At 39.3% G+C, this 19,656-nt stretch overlaps 1 protein-coding gene across 3 annotated transcripts in view; it reads right to left on the reverse strand.

Moving 5' to 3' along the window:
* The window catches only part of TPX2 (TPX2 microtubule nucleation factor), a 65,139-nt gene that overhangs the window by 18,573 nt on the left and 26,910 nt on the right, over nucleotides 1-19,656 (reverse strand). For all 3 annotated transcript variants that reach the window (XM_080684841.1, XM_080684842.1, XM_080684840.1), the window contains 8 exons: nucleotides 17,195-17,321; nucleotides 10,450-10,578; nucleotides 9,463-9,591; nucleotides 7,263-7,384; nucleotides 5,779-5,930; nucleotides 4,584-4,755; nucleotides 2,596-2,737; nucleotides 1,751-1,967 (listed from right to left, as the gene is read on the reverse strand). In XM_080684841.1, coding sequence (XP_080540967.1) covers nucleotides 1,751-1,967; nucleotides 2,596-2,737; nucleotides 4,584-4,755; nucleotides 5,779-5,930; nucleotides 7,263-7,384; nucleotides 9,463-9,591; nucleotides 10,450-10,578; nucleotides 17,195-17,321 — 1,190 coding nt within the window. The remainder of the gene's footprint in view (nucleotides 1-1,750; nucleotides 1,968-2,595; nucleotides 2,738-4,583; nucleotides 4,756-5,778; nucleotides 5,931-7,262; nucleotides 7,385-9,462; nucleotides 9,592-10,449; nucleotides 10,579-17,194; nucleotides 17,322-19,656) is intronic.

Here is a 19,656-nt window from a genome sequence, read left to right on the forward strand (position 1 = left end):
ATACCATGGAATACTATGCAGCAGTAAAAAAAAAAGAAAAAGAAAAAAGAAAGAAAGAAAAAATCTCTTACCCTTTGAGACAGCATGGAGGGACCTGGAGAGTATCATGCTAAGTGAAATAAGTCAGTCAGAGAAAGACAAGTATCACATGATCTCACTCATATGTGGAATCTAAGTAACAAAATAAACTGATGAATGGAGTGGATCCAGAGACATGGAAGCATGGAACAGAGTGTGGAATCTCAGAGGGAAGGCGGGGGGAGGGTGGGAGGTAATCAACCAAAGACCTTGCATGCATATATGCATAACTCAAGAACACAGACAATAGGGTGGTGAAGGCTGGGGGCGGGGGTGGGGACAGTCTGGAGAGGGTCAATGAGGGGGAAAAAGGGACACATGTAATACTTTCAACAATAAAGAATTATTTTAAAGTAAAATAAAATAAAGTTTGTGTAACAGAGTTTGACATTATAATAAATGTGAATCATACCAAAAAAAAAAAAAAAAAGGAAAAAGAAAATAACAATCATTGTGAATAGAAAAGAGGTCTCATACAGAAAGTTCTCAACTGAAAGACATCGCATAGGAAGAGGGGAAGAACCATTTCTAAGCTTTATCATGCTTTTTAAAGCCTGGAAAATATAACTTCAAATTGCTTTTGACTTAGTACTAAGAGAACAGAATAAACAAAAGCTGAAGGTAATATACACTGGTGAACAGTTTCATTTGAAACCATGGTGATGCTAAAGGATAAACAAGAAGGAGGACTGGGGAACAATGTTCTTAGTACCTGAACATAAGTAGATCCAAACCAAAAGAAGAGGGTGCTCATCTGCATGGAAATTCATCTAAAAACCATCTTTGCACTTAAGCCGGTGCTGAACTCCATTACTTATTCTTGGACTGTGGCATCTCTTCCCCACCATCAAAATAAAGTAACCCACTTTTCACATCTAGTTTCCAGTTGCTCCTCTTAATATATAGACTTCCTTTTTCCAGCTTAACTGACCCACTAAGTTTCCAGTAGCTGTCCTCTGTTTTCCACCTTCAGGCTTTTTTTGTCACTCCCACTGCCTGCAATGCCTCCTGAGTTCATTAGCATTTCTACAAGTACAAATTCTAGCAATATAATGACAGTTTAGGATCATGGACTCTGGAGCCAAAGAGCCTGAATTATTATCCTTGCTCCACCATTTATTAACTAAGTGTCCTAGGAATGCTACTTAACCTCTCTGGGCCTCAACTGCCTCAACTCAAACTGGAGATAATTAGACTAAACCACCTGGAGGGGCCATGGTCAACATGAATGGCTTAATATATGTATGAAAAGGGCTTAGGGCAATGCCTGGCACATACTGAGAGTGTCAGCTATTACAACAGTGACAACATGATGAGGATGACTATTACTCCATATTGTCAAGGATGAAGTCAAATGCTTCCTCCTCCCAAAATCATTCCCTGAACCTTCCATCTGGAAGAAATCATTATCTCCTTTGAATTCCTATAATTCTTCTAACTGCCATCTCTCTTTGAACACTTCTATCTCATTTTATATTACTTACACATATGTTGTCTCCCTTATTGGACTTTAAGTTTCCTGAGAACAAAATCCACCTCTGATATGTCTATCACCTACAACTCCTAATATGATGCCCTGATCATAGTATATATTCAAATATGTATAAGTGGATGGATATTTGGTCATAAGCAGGACAATTCTGTCAGCATGCAGGGCCTCAACCATTCTTACCACAACATCTTCCAAGATCTTAGTTGGGCAAGGTCTGGAATGAAATTCAAAGTGTTCATCCTCTGATTTCTTCTTTGACTCGCGCTCCTGGATTCTTTTCTCAATTTCTAAATCAAAGCCAATAGGCTGAGTGGGTGGCTTCACAGGTGGTTTCTTGGGCAAGATGGGCCCACCTTCAAGAATTCTGGGATCAAGTTCCCTTGCTTTGAATTTGTATCTGTAAGGTGAGAATTTAAATGCCATCCCCCAAAAAATTTTAATAATAAAAAAAAATACATAAACAACAAAGTAGGCCAAACAGAAAAACAATAATCATTAAGCTTAGTCATCATGCAGAGCAAAATTTCTCTCCATAGCCATTATTTCTACCTCTAGAGCAAAGAATAAGAAAATCCTAACATTCCCACCACTTTAATGATTGGGGTTTCTCTTCACAGGGGAAGCTCCCCATTCTCAAAAGAAGTACAAAAAGAAATGGGAAGAGGATATATGAGACAAACTCCAGTGCTAACCACATTAAGCTCCAGTTTCCTCCCTTGAACAATCCCTTGGGTAGCCACGAAAGAGTAGGATCTACCTACACCCCAGAGGACACTCCCTAATTGGAATCATAATTTCTCCCACCCCAACCTCTGCATTAGCTTTCTACCAGTTTACACTCCAAGACATCTCCATATTCCCACTTTTAAGACTGTCATAGAGGCAGGGACACAGCCCTACAGAGCTGATAACTCAAATACTGTAAATTCCCATGGCATGAAAAATAGCAACTGTCCCCTTATAGAACTGAAAAGCGAGTAGGCAGTTTCTTAAACTCTTCCTCAAACACTGACAGTGGTACTTACTGTTGCAGTTTCTCGAGCTCCTCGGCCTCCAGATCCGCTGCACTTTTGCAGGTCACAGGCCTTGTGCGCTGTTTGGTTTGCAACACAGGAGTCTGTGGTTCTGTGACAATCTTGGCCACAGTAGATTTGGTTGGTAACAGAGCTGTAAACCGAGATCAGAGACATTCACCTGGCTCCCCAAGACCCCATTTACCTGTAGGTGCTAACTCATCTTGGCAGCCCAGATTCAGCTCAGTTCACATCAGTCAACCTGACAAATATGCAGTCCCTTCTTCCCTATCACTCTTTACTGAGGGATATGATGACGGTAGCCTTTTGGTAAACTCTACTATTATCTTCTGAACTTAAAAACCACCCATGTCTGATGAATTCCTTATCACTGCACAGGCCTATACTGCCTTTCTATCGGCAATGCCAACTATTTCGCTTATTAATGACAAGTAAGATTTTTACTTATTCCAGCTTTTAAAATAAGGCCTTTCTAAAGACCAAGTAATAATTCCCAATTTTATAAGCTCCCTAAAGCATCTATATCAAAGTATCAAGTCTACCTCGCATAGAAAGTTAAATGGACAAAGTAAAAAAACCTATGTCAAAGCATCAATATTAAGACCATTGCCCAATGTTCCCCCAATAAATTCAATAAAAATTTTTTTAAAAAAGACAATTATTACTACTCATAGAAAATACTGATTTGCTGAGTCAGGGGCAACCATGTCAGTTTTATTATGTAAAATTATTTCTCTAATTTATATCTTATCACATAAGATAAGAAGGTAGAAACCAAATCTATTTCTTTTATAAAGAAGCCAGCCTTTAAGTATATACATAACCATTATTTAGCTATCACTGTAAAAGGTTTTAAATAAAAATTACTTTCTGTAATTTGTCAGGACTGAGATTTTAAGAGCAGGACATACCTGAGTCTAAAAGTCATGTATTATTTGAAAAGTCATGTTTAATATTTAAATTTCCATTAGGATAAAAAAAGATATTTTATTATTTTCATTAATATAAAATTTGACAAATGAACAGTATTATGCTTGTCTGGCTACCTGACACAGCACTAAACAATGGCTACATAAGGGCAGAAAAAACTGAGACCTTCAAAGGCAAAATGACCAGATTCTGCTTTATCCATAATGCTAGCCTTATACGCTGGATAACTATTTTATACTACTATTTTTCAAACTTTTTTACCTTCCTTATTATAGTAATTATTTTCATAAAACATAGAAACTATTAGAATTCTCTCAAATGAGAATTCACCACTAAATCTACTAGTATACACCCACCAGCATTTGCACTCATTCTTCTCACTCTTCCATCCTCCTTTCAAAGAATGAGAGCTATGGTAAGCATTCCTCCTTTACCTGCCTGTGCAGGGATTTAACCATTGATTATCTTCTTTTTCTCCTCTATTTTCAACTTCTTTCTCTGCCAGGAACTTCTTAGTATACAGGCACACTCTACCTATCTCCCACATCTTTTAACTCTGACATCTCCTTTCACTTTCATAGCACTTACAATAATTTGTAATGATCTATTTATTCATCTCTCTCACTGAATTAGAACGTGATGTTGAGTAGCACCAAGTCCATTTTGTTCACTTCTATACCCTCAACACGCAACAAAGTACTTGGTTTGTAGTAGTAAAAGAAACTTGAGTTACTGAACAAAAAGCACACAACAACCTTGAATGAATAAATAAATGCACCATGATACTTTGATATATAGCAAAAATATCTTTGATTCCCCTTGGCCCATTACTGACCAGAAGGATCAAGGTGACTGATAGGCATAAATGAAGAGACAGTTGGGTGGTTAGAGGAAATGCTCAACAATAAATTAGTTGTCTGCATATAGATACATACCATACTTTAGTTCAAAAACTAGGATATCAACTAAAGGCAAATTTGTGTCTAAGATTCAGCAAAAGGAATTCTAGGGGAGACTCCAGCCAGCTATGATATCGGTAAGAAACTTACTAATATCATCCTTCTTGCTCCTCAAGTGATATCTGTTAGGGGTTCCTTTATAGAAGGCTTGGACCTGCTGTGCAATAGGTACATATGTAGAAGCTGTTTCATCAAATTTTCTTTTCTTTCCTTGGGACAGGTTGAAAGGCTTTATAATGGTGCATCCCTTAGTCACTCGGGCCTGTAAAGAAAGAAGTTGTTCCCCAAATGAAACGTTGAAGAAGCTCAAATGTACCACAAGTCACACATTCAGCAGAGAATTAAAAGGAAAAGAGCTCGTGTAAAACCAGGATTATTACTCTTAAGTCTTTGAGTACAGGTTATAACCAGTCTATTCCCATCTTTGAAAAAAAAAAAAAAAGGAAGAAATAATCTAGCACTTAGCAAATTGTTTTACAATAGTACATAAAGTGATTTTTTACAAGTATGTTAATGTTTTAAAGCAATCAAGAGCAAATCTTTTTAGAATAAGGATGAACCAAAAAAGCTTAAAAGGTTCTCTATCCCTAATCCATTTTTAAAAAATTGATTAGGATTCTGGGAGTGATCAGGTCAAGTGTGTAAAAGTCTGAATCAAACTCTTATACACCCTTCCCAAAAACTGAGTGAAAAAGCCTACTCCTTGGAACACTGATTTTGATTAAATTGGTCTCTGACTAAAAACAACACTTTTCCAGAACCTACATCTCAAAGAAAGAACACACCCAGGGTTTAAGACTGAAAGACTGACTTTAACAAATGATAATGATGACTGAAATTGCAAGTAGAGATTCTTAGTACTAGAATTTTTATTTAGGATTATTACTGTTTTTGTTAGTGCTCCAGTAACAAAACTGCATAGGATTTGAGTGGTCACCCCAAAGCCATTTTCCCCATAAATGATATTATATTTTGTACACAGCTTTGCAAACAAGACTTTTTCAAGAATTTTGTAACAGCACAAGCTGTATCAAGCCTGTGCTTATGATTTGCCACCCATAATCCTATGTGTTTTGTGTATATTCTCAATTCAGTTTGCACAGCAACTTAGCAAGATGGTTCCCAGAGAGACAGTAATTTATCCAAGATCACAGAGCTAACAGGAGGCAAAGTGAGAATTTAGATCTTAATTCAATTATATTATTGTAAGTGGTGACCACAAATGTTACAGCTGAAATCCTCACTAAATTGGTAAGAGGAATATTCACTTAGTCCATCAACTTACAGGAGATGGAGGATGCTTTCGCAGTTCTGATGTAAAGTTCACTTCCTTATACTCCTCCTGGTTCTTAGGATGTTGTTTGATTCGCTCATCTGTGCGAAAGTGGAAGTTGACTGATTTGGTTACCTGGCTCACTGTTTTCTTCACAGGTTGTCCTGAATGAGGAGCAGTGCAAAACACTCAGGTTACACTAAGAACAGAGAACATTAGTAAATCTCCCTTTATCCAGTCTTTTTGGTCTTTCTATTGCCATGGATCTAACTTAGTTCACTCTTTACATATAACCCAATATTTGAAACAGTACTAAGGACACCAATATATGTGCCTTATTCATTGAGTTGAGTACTGTTGGAGCTGAGGTCCTTTGGTCAGATGCGAACTGTTAAAGAGGTAGGACGGAGAAAAATCCCATCTCCCAGGTGTGGCCACAGGTCTGAAGACAATGAGTAGCTGGAATATTTTTGATAGGCAAAGCTCACAATTGACTTTAAAAATCACACTTAACTAGCCCTGCCGGTGTGGTCCAGTGGTTGAGCAGCTACCCATGCACCACAAAGTCACTGGTTGATTCCTAGTCAGGGCAAGTGCCCAGGCTACTGGCTTGATCTGAGGTGGGGGCCATGCAGAAGGCAGCCAATCAATGTTTCTCTCTCGTCAATGTTCCTCTCTCTCCCTAAAAATCAATAAAAATATATTTTTTAAAAAGGCACACTTAACATCTCTAAGAAGGAAACATTATAAACTCCAGGAGTGCTTCCTTCAACCAGTAAGCAGGGCTTTATAGTTTCAACTCCACCAATAACCATGCAAGAGCAAAGCAGAGCTCTGATCCTTCAGTTCCCTCAGTCATACTTTTCCTCCATAGCCACAACTGAATTCATTCCGCTTCCTCTTCCTCTACCACGGATAAAATGGGAAAACAACTGGCCTGCCCAATTGCTTTATCTCCTGTCTTAATCCTAGTCCCTCTTTTTCTACTATAAATAAAAAAAATTAGGAGGAAAAAGGAGGGAGAAATCAATTCTACTTGAAGAAATGAAGGAAGTCCTCATGGGAAAAGGTCTCAAAAGATTGGTGTGACTTCTGGAGTTAGAGAAGGAACAGTATGCTCTAAGAAAGAGTCAATGTATGTAAAATGTTCTAGGGAATGATCATTGGGATGGTCCAGCCTTCTAAATAAACATTATTTTATGCCAACTACTGACTAAGAAAGACTCTTTTGCTATGCAGGGGTCCTCAAACTTTTTAAACAGGGGGCCAGTTCACTGTCCCTCAGACCATTGGAGGGCCGGACTATAGTTTAAAAAAAAAACTATGAACAAATTCCTATGCGCACTGCGGGCCCAGGACGAGTCGGCTGCTAAGCAGGACAGACAGCGGCACCCAGCGGGGTTTGAGGACGCCTGCTATAGAGACTTAAAAAAAACCCTACCAAGAATATGAGAAGCACCACCTCATAAGTCAGACTCAACCAAAGCCAAGCTGACCTGCTCCAGCAAGAGCAAATTTCTTGAATTCTTCATTCTTTTTCCGCATCTCCATCACCTCCTGCTGCATTTTCATGCTCTTCTCCAACTCTTGCTCCTCAGTACTTTTTAGAAGTTTCTGTCTAAAGGGCAAATCAATAAAGGAGATAAGAGAGGAGAAAGAGGCTCAATGGTTCAAAATAATCTAAAGGCATTATATAGATTAGATTTTAAACCTGTGATACAATAATTACCCAAACAAAAACTTGGTAAGTTTTAAGAAAAAATAATCCAGATGCACAATTTATACCTAAATACTGAACAAATTTTCAAAAACTAGCTAAAACAGACAAGATGTTCCAAAAGATCCACAAATTGGACTATGTCGTGATTAGCTTTTTGCCACCAGAAAGGCTAAAATTAAAACGCCACTAGAATGGGGAAAATCTTTGCAACAAATATGGCCAAAGGTTAATAATATATACAGAACATATACTGTGATAGAGAGAATAGACTTAGGAGTAAAGCCAAAGAGTTCAAATCTCAGCCCTGTCATTTCATTTTCTGCCTATGTGATCCTGAGAAAATGACTTAACCTGAGTCTGAGGTGTCTCCACTGTAAAATAAGAAATATATTCATCTTCACAGAATGTTTGTGACTATTAAATAAGATAATGTTTCTGAGTACCTGACACATAGTAAACATTCCAGTTAAGAGTAGCCATTCTTAGTAACAAACAGAAAAGGAAACAGAAAATTCACCCAAGAGGAAATATGGAAAAGATGTTACAATAACAGTAATACAATGTTGTCAGCAATCAGGTAAATACAAAATAAAATAATTAAATGCCATCAACAACATAGCAATTAAATGTGAAACATTTTTTATTGATATCTTAGAGAGAGCAGGGAGTGAAAGGAAGAGAAAGAGAGCAAAAGAGAAATATCAATATGAGAGAGAAGCATCGATCTGTTGCCTCCTACACGCACCCTGATGACGGGGGTTCGCCTTGACGGGGAATCGAACAGGCACCTTTTGGTACACAGGACGACACTAAACCAACTGAGGCACACAGGGCAGGGCAGGAACATTTTTTTAAAATATATTTTTATTGATTTCAGAGAGGAAGAGAGAGATAGAAACATCAATGATGAGAGAAAATCACTGATCGGCTGCCTCCTGCACACCCCCTCCTACTGAGGATTGAGCCCGCAACCTGGACATGTGCCCTTGACCAGAAGGAATCGAACCTGGGAGCCCTCACTCTGCAGGCCAATGGTCTATCCCAGTGGTCGGCAAACTGCGGCTCGCGAGCCACATGCAACTCGCGAGCCACATGCAACTCTTTGGCCCCTTGAGTGTGGCTTTTCCAGAAAATACCACGTGCGGGCGCACACGTACAGTGCAATTGAAACTTTGTGGGCCATGCGCAGAAGTCTGTTTTCGGCTCTCAAAAGAAATTTCAATTGTTGTACCGTTGATATTTGGCTCTGCTGACTAATGAGTTTGCCGACCACTGGTCTATCCATTAAGCCAAACTGGTTAGGGTGGCAGGAACATTTTTTAAAGTAAAAACATTCAATGCAAATGAGACAAGGAAATAATATTCAAAACTAATGGCACTGTAAATTTATATATTCTTTTCTAAAATAAAATTGGCAATATATATTAATAGCCATAAAACTAGTAATTGAGATTACAATAAAGAAAAAGCTCTGCCTATAAAGATGTTCACTACTTATAATAATAAAAAAATTAGAAACTGCATTTTCAACAGAAAATGTTTAAATATAATGAGAATATTAACAATCTACCAAAAGAGGACAAATGTGAAGATTTTATAGTAGTACAGAAAAATAAATAAATAAAAGTCTCATGGTGAATGAATAAAGCAAAGCCAAAGGTTGTTTATATACTGATTGGGAAAATATGTATTTTACTTGAATAAAACCAGAAGGGAGCTTGGCGAAATAAAAACATTCAAGTTGGATAGTAAGAACCTTTACTTTCTCCTTTTATATTTCTTTTAATTTGCTTTAATAATATATTTTTCCCAATGTTTAAGACTTGAGTGCTCTCCGGGTTATAAAACAATTCACCTCACCATGGTTATAGCCTCAGGAGTTTCCCAAGCTCCACGTACAACAAATAAGACTGCAGATGTACCCATTTGCAATTTTCCTCTATTGACTCAGTTTTAAATTTAGGAAAGAAGCATACCTTATAGGTGGTATACAAGGCATAGTACGTCTGTCCTTGGCTTTCTCTGGGGAAGACTCATTCTTTCCAGAAGTATCTTGACGAGGAGCAATGCCATCTTCCTCTTCTTCTGACTTCTTTTGATTAGAACTTGAGTTCAAAAGAATAAAAAATATACTCTTAATTCCCGAAATTATACCCTGCTCTAGCCTCCTCCCCAAATCTATCGCATATGACTTTAATTTTCACTCTCTGAGACAACAAGCATACTTCAACCACAAGATTCTTCTACTAGTAGGTAACTAGTGGTTATTAGATCATCTCTAATAGGTAAACTTTAGGAATACTAATAGAAGTCAAGGTAAGAGTTGTCTGGTGAAGGTTCAAGAGGATAAGAGGGATTCCAACTGTTCATCATCAAATGCACAAATGCCAGACAGCTGGTTGCCTTTCCAATATCTATTCCATTCTCTTTTTTATTAACAGAACTCCAATTTTGTTTGGGGCGACAATGGAAAAAGGCAAAAGTATTGTGCTTGCATCAATAGTCTCTACTGCAACTAGGAGGGATCCATGACACAATTGGCAACTAAGATAATAACAAGAGTTTCTGGAAAATATTTTACTTTTGTGATACGGTGGTGCAGCCCCTCTTCCTTTGCCTCCTTCTCCTCTTGATACCTAGAGATATAGCAGCTATCTTGTGGGAACGAGGCAACAAACACAAGGAAGAAGCTAAGAAACAGAGCAGCCATCTTGAGGAACAAGCAAGAAATAAAAGCTGGCTCACAGAGATGATGCCCTAGCATTGTTCAACCACCAAACCAAAGCCAACAGTAAACTTCTATGAAACAAATAAGCAACTAGTCTGTAAACCACGCTAGCTGAACAGGTAAAATGCATTCCTAACTGATAAAAATAAGAACACCATATATTCTGCTTACTATTAACCTCAGGAGCAAACAGAGGTAAAACCTATGCGAACTGTCAAAAACTGTGGCTACTTACACTTTCATTCTTTTGGAGGATGGAGTGTCACTGACGATTACAGGAGTAGCACATCTCTTGGCTTTCGTTTTCACATGGTGTTTTTCTTTCTGTGCCAAAGCTTTCTGAGCAGAGAGTCTAACAGATCTTCTATGGTAGAGGAATTGACAAAAATTTATCTGAAATGAATATATCTCCTACAGATATGTAAATGTTCTTCAGAAATGTGAAAGTATGTCAAACTACAAAGGGCTATAAAAAGTTTAGTGGTATTATTTCAACTCTAAACATCTAATCTCTTGTTTTACTGATAGTTTTCAAAATTTCATGATAAATATTAGTACTTAAATGCATTGGTACTTGTAAATTAGACATCAATAAAGCTGAGATTTTTTTTAAGGCACTGGCAATCACCTAGCAGAATTCCTTCTTTCATAAGTGAGAAAAGTAAAAAAAAAAAAAAAAAAAAAAAAAAAAAGATGAGGTGACTTGACCAACCCTGTTACATAACTAACTGCTGTCAGAATTGAAATTAGAGATCAGAGCTCCTGGAAACTGACCATAGTCTTTATTTTCTCCTTTTACTTTTAGCCACACCGTTAAAATATAACACACACCAAAAAATGCACAAAACAAAAGTTAAAAGATTACAAAATGAAATCATGACCTAAGCTAAGAAACAGAACACTGGAAGCAGCTATCTTGACTTGTCTTATAGTAATCATTACTTTTTCTTTATCATGTTACCATATAAGCATGGTACATTAAGGAAAGAAACAAAAAAAATAAACCTTTATGTAATGTAATCAGACTGCTGCAAGTTTTTTTTTTTCTGTCTCATTTATTCCACTCATCATTATGTTTGTGAGATTCAACCACATTGATTCATGTAGCTTTAATTCAGTTTTCAATGATGTATTCATTGCAGGAATGTACCAGTCTACTGTTGATTCTCATGTTCTTGGTGCAGACGTACACATGCTGCTGTTGGATATCTTAAGTTGTAAGATTTCTGGGTCATAGGACATAGGTTAAAACAACTCAAGTCATTTTTCCAAAGTGCTTGAATCAATTTATGCTTACACTGGCAAGCTTATAAGAGTCTACATCCTCCTGAACACTAGCTTTTTTGCCTCCTGAACTAGGTATTATCAGATGATTTAATTATAGCCATATTAAATGATATGTAGACCTTCACTGTGGTTTTATTTTGCTTTTCCTTCATTACCAGTGGACTGAGCAACTTTTCACATGTTTATTGGCCACTTGGTTATCCTTTTTCATAAAGTGCTAAGTAGTTCAAGTATCTTGCTTGCTTTCTGTAGATTGTTAATCCTTTCCTAATTGATTAGTAGAGACTCTTTGCATACTACAAATAAGTCCTTTGTAAATTTTATGTTACAAATATCTTTTCCCACTATGGGGGCTGGCTTTTTTACTCTTTATATAGTATCATGTGATTAACAGTGCTCAAAATACATCAATCCCCTTCCCCATTATGGTTAATGCTTTCCTATGTGTATCCTATTCAAAATATCCCTATTCTAAGCTCATAACTATATTCTCCTATATTTCCTTATATAAGCTCATAACTATATTCTCCTATATTGCCTTATATGAGTTTTAGCTTCCACATTTAGATCTATAATCTAGAACTAACCGTTTTAAATAGTGAAGTAGAGACTAAGCTTTATTTTTATTCTACATAGATATCCATTGTCCAAGTATTTAATTAAGGGAAGTTAAAAAAAGAAAAAAACAAACCACTTTCCCCACAGGTCTGCAGTATTATCTTTGTCATATACAATGCCCATACATGGGAAACTGAGTTTCTATTTTATTTCACTGGTCTCACTGGTAAAGTAACACCTCCATGGAAAAATTATTATTACAGACTTGTTGATTCTTAACTTCTGTGTCAAAATAGTTTTGGCCATCTTTCAGCCTATCCATCTAAACCATCCTATATAATAAAAGGCTAATATGCAAATTTTCCCCTCAGGAGTTCGACCAACTGGGAGTTCGACCACTCGCTATGACATGTGCTGACCACCAGGGGGCGGTGTGGAACAAAGGAAGGCCGTGGCCAGCAGCCGGCAGCCAGGGAAAGGAAGGCCCTGATCAGAACTGTTCGCTGGCCAGGCCTAGGACCCTACCCGTGCACAAATTTTGTACACCGGGCCTCTAGTGTGAAATAAAATAGTAGGGAATTTGTATGATTGTCTACACCATCCTATTTCATATGCTGTTCCTTTCTAGATTGGACATCTCTGACTAAGATAAATCTAAGATCTGAAATAATGCACTAACAATTTACCTCTTGTTATGCATTTCCTTTTTTTATCATCCTCACCTGAGGATATTTTTCCCAATGATTTTTAGAGAATGGAAGGGAAGGAGTGAAGGGAGGAAGAGACAAAGAGAGAGACACATCGATTGGTCATGTCCCACACACTCCCCAAATGGGGCCGGGGATTGAGCCTGCAACCCAGGTATGTGCCTGAGACCCTCAGGTGTATGGGCCAACAATCTACCCACTGAGCAACAGCAGCAAGGCTTATTATGCATTTTCATAACGCAGTATCATTTACAAAGTACATATTATCTTATTGGACCTTTCTTACAATTAGCTCCCTTATTCTCAATAAACTAAGGTTTTGAATAGCTGAGGGTACATGCCCCTAAGGAAAAAAAATATTCAGGCAGATCTTCTAACAGAAGATATCTTCTATCATACCATCATTTCCAAAAAGCATTCTAGAATTCAGTCAGGATGAGAAACAATTTTTGTAATCGTATACATATACAAAACAGAAAAGCCAAGACACTAACAGTTTCTTGGATTCTGAAGGAATCTGTAGGACACTGGGTCTCTTTTCCATAGTCCTACTTCACAATCTAAACATGGAACAGAAACCACTGAATCAACCAATAGCAATCTCTTCAGCCTGTGATATATATATACCTGGTTGAGATTTCATAGAATTCTCTGATTAAAATGGCTTCTTTACAAGAGAAGATTAGTATAAGCTCGTGATATCCTCAAAAGTGATACCCTTATGCCAGCATAAGGCTTTGCAAAAGGTAATTTCATTATTTCTGAGCATAATATTATAAATACTCTACCATTCTTTTTGAGATATTCTAGGTGACGCCAAAGTATAAAGCAATTAATAGTCCTGCAATTTAAACTCTGCGGGGGTGGATAACTTTAGATGGTGAAAGCTCTGAGATTGCTAGTAAAGATTGCAGTTTAATCTACCTACCCATCCATTCATTCATTCATTCATTCATTCATTCAAGTATTTATTGAGCTTCTGTTCCAGCCAGACACTGTTAAGAAATAGAGATAAATTATAGTTGCCCTTAGAAAGTTTACTTACAATGGGGTGTAAAAAAAAAAAAGAATTCTGTCAAATAGCCATAAAAATAAATCTAAAATTGCAACTCATGTTGGTGGTGAAAAGAGCAAGGGCTTTGGAACCAAACTGATCAGTTTGAATCCTAGCTCTGAAATAAAGTTACCATAGACAAATAACTTAGTAACCTCTGAGCCATTATCACAAATGAAACATATTACCTACATCTCATAAATGTTATGAAGATTAAATAAAGTAACATAAAGAGTCTAATAAAGTATGGCACACCTAGTAGATGCTCTGTCCAGGAAACTATTCTTTGAACATCATTAATATAACCACCACTTTTGGAGAGAAACCAAGATGGTGGCATAGGTAAACACCTGAACTTGCTGCCTCATACAATCACTTCAAAACAACAACTAAAAGACAAAACTGACATCATCCAGAACCACAGAAAGGCTGGCTGAGTGAAAATTCTACAACTAGAAGGGAAGAGAAAAGCACACTGAGTCTCACAGCAGCTGCAGAAGGCAGAGGTACGGAGGCGCGCGCGCAGAGAGGGCTGGCAACTGAGTACGTGGCTGGCTTTCTCAATCGGGAGGGAGACAAAAGCTCCCGACTGCTCTGAACTCCAGTTCCGGGCGAGACTCTGGGGACCCAGACTCATATGGGGAGAAACTGGACTGTCTGGCATCAGGCCGGAACTCAAGGGCAGCTTTCTCTCAGAGGTGCTTGCAGCGATTACCACGGGACACTGAGACCCGGGGGCCTCTTAAGGCAAGGCTGAAGGTCAGTGACTGCTGTTTGCTCCGCCCTGCTGATTCCCTGAGACCCCGCCCCAACCAATTTACAACCCCACGCCAGCTGAGCACAGAGGCTTTTGCATATGAATGGCCTGACCCTTTGCAATCTAAAATTACCTAACAAACTGCAGCTGGGTCAGAGAGCCCCAGAACTTCCAAGGCGCCACAGCAGCTTGCATTGCTTCACAGCTGGGCCTCACCTGGGCACCTCCAAACCACAGACAAAGAAGAGGAATCTGCAGATCTCTCCATAGCTCCTGTTGGGTTGCCTCAGGCAGAGCTAAATTTGCACCTCCTTGGAGATCCAGGAGCCAGTGTACCCAGTAATCAGAGTGGGACCATCCAGATTATAACTCATCAGATCCATAAGAGATACAATGAGCACCAAAGCCCCACTGAAGCCAGTCCTGCCCAATAAGGGTGTCTCCAGCACAGAAGTTCTCCCATCACAGACACAGCTGATCCTCACAGCCAATTGGCCTGGAGGTCAATTCCTCCCAGTGATACCAACAACAATCAAGACTTAACTACAACAAGGCTGAGCACACAGTTCACAAAGGGGTGCATCAAGAGTGTCCATCTCAGGTAACTGGGGAGGCTTAGCCACTGTGCCCTAGAAAACACCTACCACACAAAGCTACTCTACCAACGCAGGGAAGCAGTGAAAATGCGGAGACAAACAGATCACAAATGAAAAAAATGGAGGAAAACAAACAACTGGATATAGAGTTCAAAACCACGGTTATAAGGTTTTTCAAGAATTTTCTAGAAACCGCTGATAAATTTAGTGAGTCCCTCGAGGATATGAAAAAGGACCAACTAGAAATTAAGCATACACTGACTGAAATAAAGAATAATATAAAGAGATCCAACAGCAGACTAGAGGATTGCAAGAATTAAGTCAAAGATTTGAAATACAAAGAAGCAAAAAACACCCAACCAGAAAAGAAAAAAGAAAAAAGAATCCAAAAATATGAAGATAGTGTAAGGAGCCTCTGGAACAACCTCAAGCATACCAACATCCGAATTATGGGGGTGCCAGAAGAAGAGAGAGAGCAAGATATTAAAAACCTATCTGAAGAAATAATGACAGAAAACTTCCCCCACCTGGTGAAAGAAATAGACTATCAAGTCCAGGAAGCACAGAGAACCCCAAACAAAAGGAATCGAAAGAGGATCACACTAAGACACATAATAATTAAAATGCCAAGAGCAAAAGACAAAGAGAGAATCTTAAAAGCAGCAAGAGAAAAACAGTTAGTTACCTACAAGGGAGTAACCATACGTCTGTCAGCTGATTTCTCAACAGAAACTATGCAGGCCAGACAGGAGTGGCAAGAAATATTCAAAGTAATGAATAGCAAAAACCTACAACCAAGATTACTCTACCCAGCAAAGCTATCATTCAGAGCTGAAGGGCAGATAAAGAGCTTCACAGATAAGAAAAAGCTAAAGGAGTTCATCACCGCCAAACCAGTATTATATGAAATGCTGAAGGGTATTCTATAAGAAGAGGAAGAAGAAGAAAAAGGTAAAGATAAAAATTATGAACAACAAATACATATCTATCAACAAGTGAATCTAAAAATCAAGTGAAAAAAAATCTGATGAACAGCAGCCCTAACCGGTTTGGCTCAGTGGATAGAGCGTTGGCCTGCGGACTCAAGGGTCCCAGGTTCGATTCCGGTCAAGGGCATGTACCTTGGTTGCGGACACATCCCCAGTAGGGGGTGTGCAGGAGGCAGCTGGTTGATGTTTCTCTCTCATCAATGTTTCTAACTCTCTCTCCCTCTCCCTTCCTCTCTGTAAGAAATCAATAAAATATATTTTTTTAAAAATCTGATGAACAGCCAAAACCGGTTTGGCTCAGTGGATAGAGCGTCGGCCTGCGGACTCAAGGGTCCCAGGTTCGATTCCGGTCAAGGGCATGTACCTTGGTTGCGGGCACATCCCCAGTAGGGGGTGTGCAAGAGGCAGCTGATCGATGTTTCTCTCTCATCGATGTTTCTAACTCTCTATCCCTCTCCCTTCCTCTCTGTAAAAAATCAATAAAATATATTTAAAAAAAAAAAAAATCTGATGAACAGAATAAACTGGTGAATATAATAGAATCAGGGGTGCCAAAACCGGTTTGCTCAGTGGATAGAGCATCAGCCTGCGGACTGAAAGGTCCCAGGTTCGATTCCGGTCAAGGGCATGTAACTTGGTTGCGGGCACATCCCCAGTAGGAGGTGTGCAGGAGGCAGCTGATCGATGTTTCTCTCTCATCGATGTTTCTGACTATCCCTCTTCCTTCCTCTCTGTGAAAAATCAATAAAATATATTTTAAAAAAAAGAATCAGGGGCATAGAAAGGGAGTGGACTGACAATTCTTAGGGGGAAGGGAGTGTGAGGGGTCCAGGAAGAAACTGGACAAAAATCGTACACCTATGGATGAGGATAGTGGGGGCGGGGGGGTAAGGGCAGAGGGTGGGGTGGGGTGGGAACCAGGTGCAGGGGAGCTATGGGGGGAAAAAGAGGAACAACTGTAATAATCTGAACAATAAAGATTTATTTAAAATATATATATAACCACCACTTTTGACCCAAAAACAATCTTACCTCTGAGGCAGAGATGGATTATTTCTTGAGGTGGTTCCCTTGACTTCCAGGGCAGAATGAGCATTTGAGGGAATGGACTGTTGCACCAGATTTTCTTTCTCTGACTCTTTGTAGTAAGTGTTGTCAACTGCAGGAGAGTAAAAACTAGTCATCACTCAGCCCTGGTCAGTGTGGCTCAGTTGGTTGGAGTGTTCTCCTGTACACCAAAAGGTGGCAGGTTTGATTCCCAGTCAAGGCACATACCCAGGTTGTGGGTTCAATCCACAGTCTGGTTGGAGCACATGCGAGAAACAACTAAGCGATATTTCTCTCTGACATGGATGTTTCTCTCTCTCTCTAAAAAAATAAGTTAAGCCCTAAACCAGTGGTCGGCAAACTGCGGCTCACGAGCCACATGCGGCTCTTTGGCCCCTTGAGTGTGGCTCTTCCGCAAAATACCACGGCCTGGCGAGTCTATTTTGAAGAAGTGGCATTAGAAGAAGTTTAAGTTTAAAAAATTTGGCTCTCAAAAAAAAATTTCAATCATTGTACTGTTGATATTTGGCTCTGTTGACTAATGAGTTTGCCAACCACTGCCCTAACCGGTCTGGCTCAATAGAAAGAGCATCGGCCTGCGGACTTAAAGGTCCCAGGTTCCATTCCGGTCAAGGGCATGTACCTTGGATGCGGGCACATCCCCAGTAGGGGGTGTGCAGGAGGCAGCTGATGGATGTTTCTCTCTCATCGATGTTTCTTAACTCTCTATCCCTCTCCCTTCCTCTCTGGAAAAAAAAAAAATCAATAAAATATATTTTAAAAAAATAATAAGTTAAAATAAAACAAACAAAACTAGTCAGTACTCAAATCTCAAGAAAATAAGTTAAAAATAAGATATACTGCCCTAACCGTTTGGATCAGTGGATAGAGCGTTGGCCTGCGGACTCAAGGGTCCCAGGTTCGATTCCGGTCAAGAGCACGTACCTTGGTTGCGGGCACATCCCCAGTAGGGGGTGTGCAGGAGGCAGCTGATTGATGCTTCTCTCTCATCGATGTTTCTAACTCTCTATCCCTCCCCCTTCCTCTCTGTAAAATATCAATAAAATATATTTAAAAAATATATATATATATATACACAGTGGGGCAAAAGTAGGTTTATAGTTGTTCATATGGAAAACAATACAATAATTAATAATTCAAGAATAAACTGTGTTTTGCATTCTCACAACTGTAAACCCACTTTTCCCAGAAAATTCTGACTTAAAACAGAATTCTGGATTGAAAATTTTATGTGTGTGTATACATATAGCCCTCCTAAGCACAGAAGACCAATTTATAAAGCTACTTTGGTTGAAGCAAAAATAAAGTATCCAGGGTCCTGCCTATTTGCTAGCCTTAGGCACCATCTCAGAAAAAAAATTCCAAACACATCCTCATGACATCTTATTTATTTTTATTTTTTGTTAATTCCACCCAAAGATATTTTTTCCCATTAATATTTTTAGAGTGGAAGGAAGGATGGAGGGGCCCCCTGCCAGCCTGGTCGCCCCACGCATCCTGCTGTTCAGTCGTTTGGTCGTCCCTCACTAACCCGCGCCCCCCCCCCCACCAAGCCTGATCGCCCCATGAAACCTGTTCAGTCGTTTGATCGTCCCTCACTAACCCCCCTGACAGCCTGGTCACCCCATGCAGCCTGCTTGTTCAATCGTTTGGTCGTCCCTCACTAACCCCACTGCCAGCCTGGTAACCTCATGCAGTCTGCAGTTCAGTCGTTTGGTTGCCCCTCACCAAGCCCCCTGCCGGCCTGGTCGTAGACAGCCATCTTGTGAGGACATGACGGTCAATTTGCATATTACCTCTTTATTATATAGGAGGATACTAGAGGCCTGGTGCACGGATTCATGCACCACTGGGGTCCCTTGGCCTGGCCTGCGGAAATCGGGCCACAAGTGGCTCCCCGACAGCCCCCCAAGGGGTCCTGGATTGCAATAGGGCACAGGCCAGGCCAAGGGACCCCACCAGTGCACGAATACATGCACCAAGCCTCTAGCATGCATATAAGATCTTTGGTTAATCTCTTCCAGCCCCCCTCCCGGCCCCTTCCCTCTGAGATTCAGTCTGTTCTATGTTTCCATGCCTGTGCATTGAGCATCTGCCCCCTGGTAGTTATTGAACGTCACAGCTACTGGCCGGTCAGCTGGTCAGCCAGTCGATCTGTCACCTAGACTTTTATATATATAGATAGGAACCTGATTTCTTAAAAAGTCACTTTGGAACAAAAATGTTAGATAATTACTTTTTTTTTTTTGTAAACCAATCAAAATTCTACCCTATTTTGTGAGACTGGCAAAAAATATACTTTTTAGTGTGTTGCAGAATTTTAGTAATTATTTTATGTGTGCCATGAGATAAAAAAGGTTGAAAATTGCTGCACTAAAGCAGTACTTAGGGGGAAATTTATAGCAGTAAACACAGTAAAAAAGAAA

The sequence above is a fragment of the Plecotus auritus genome, assembly GCF_963455305.1.
Source record: "Plecotus auritus genome assembly, chromosome: 8".
Taxonomy (NCBI): Eukaryota; Metazoa; Chordata; class Mammalia; order Chiroptera; family Vespertilionidae; genus Plecotus; species Plecotus auritus.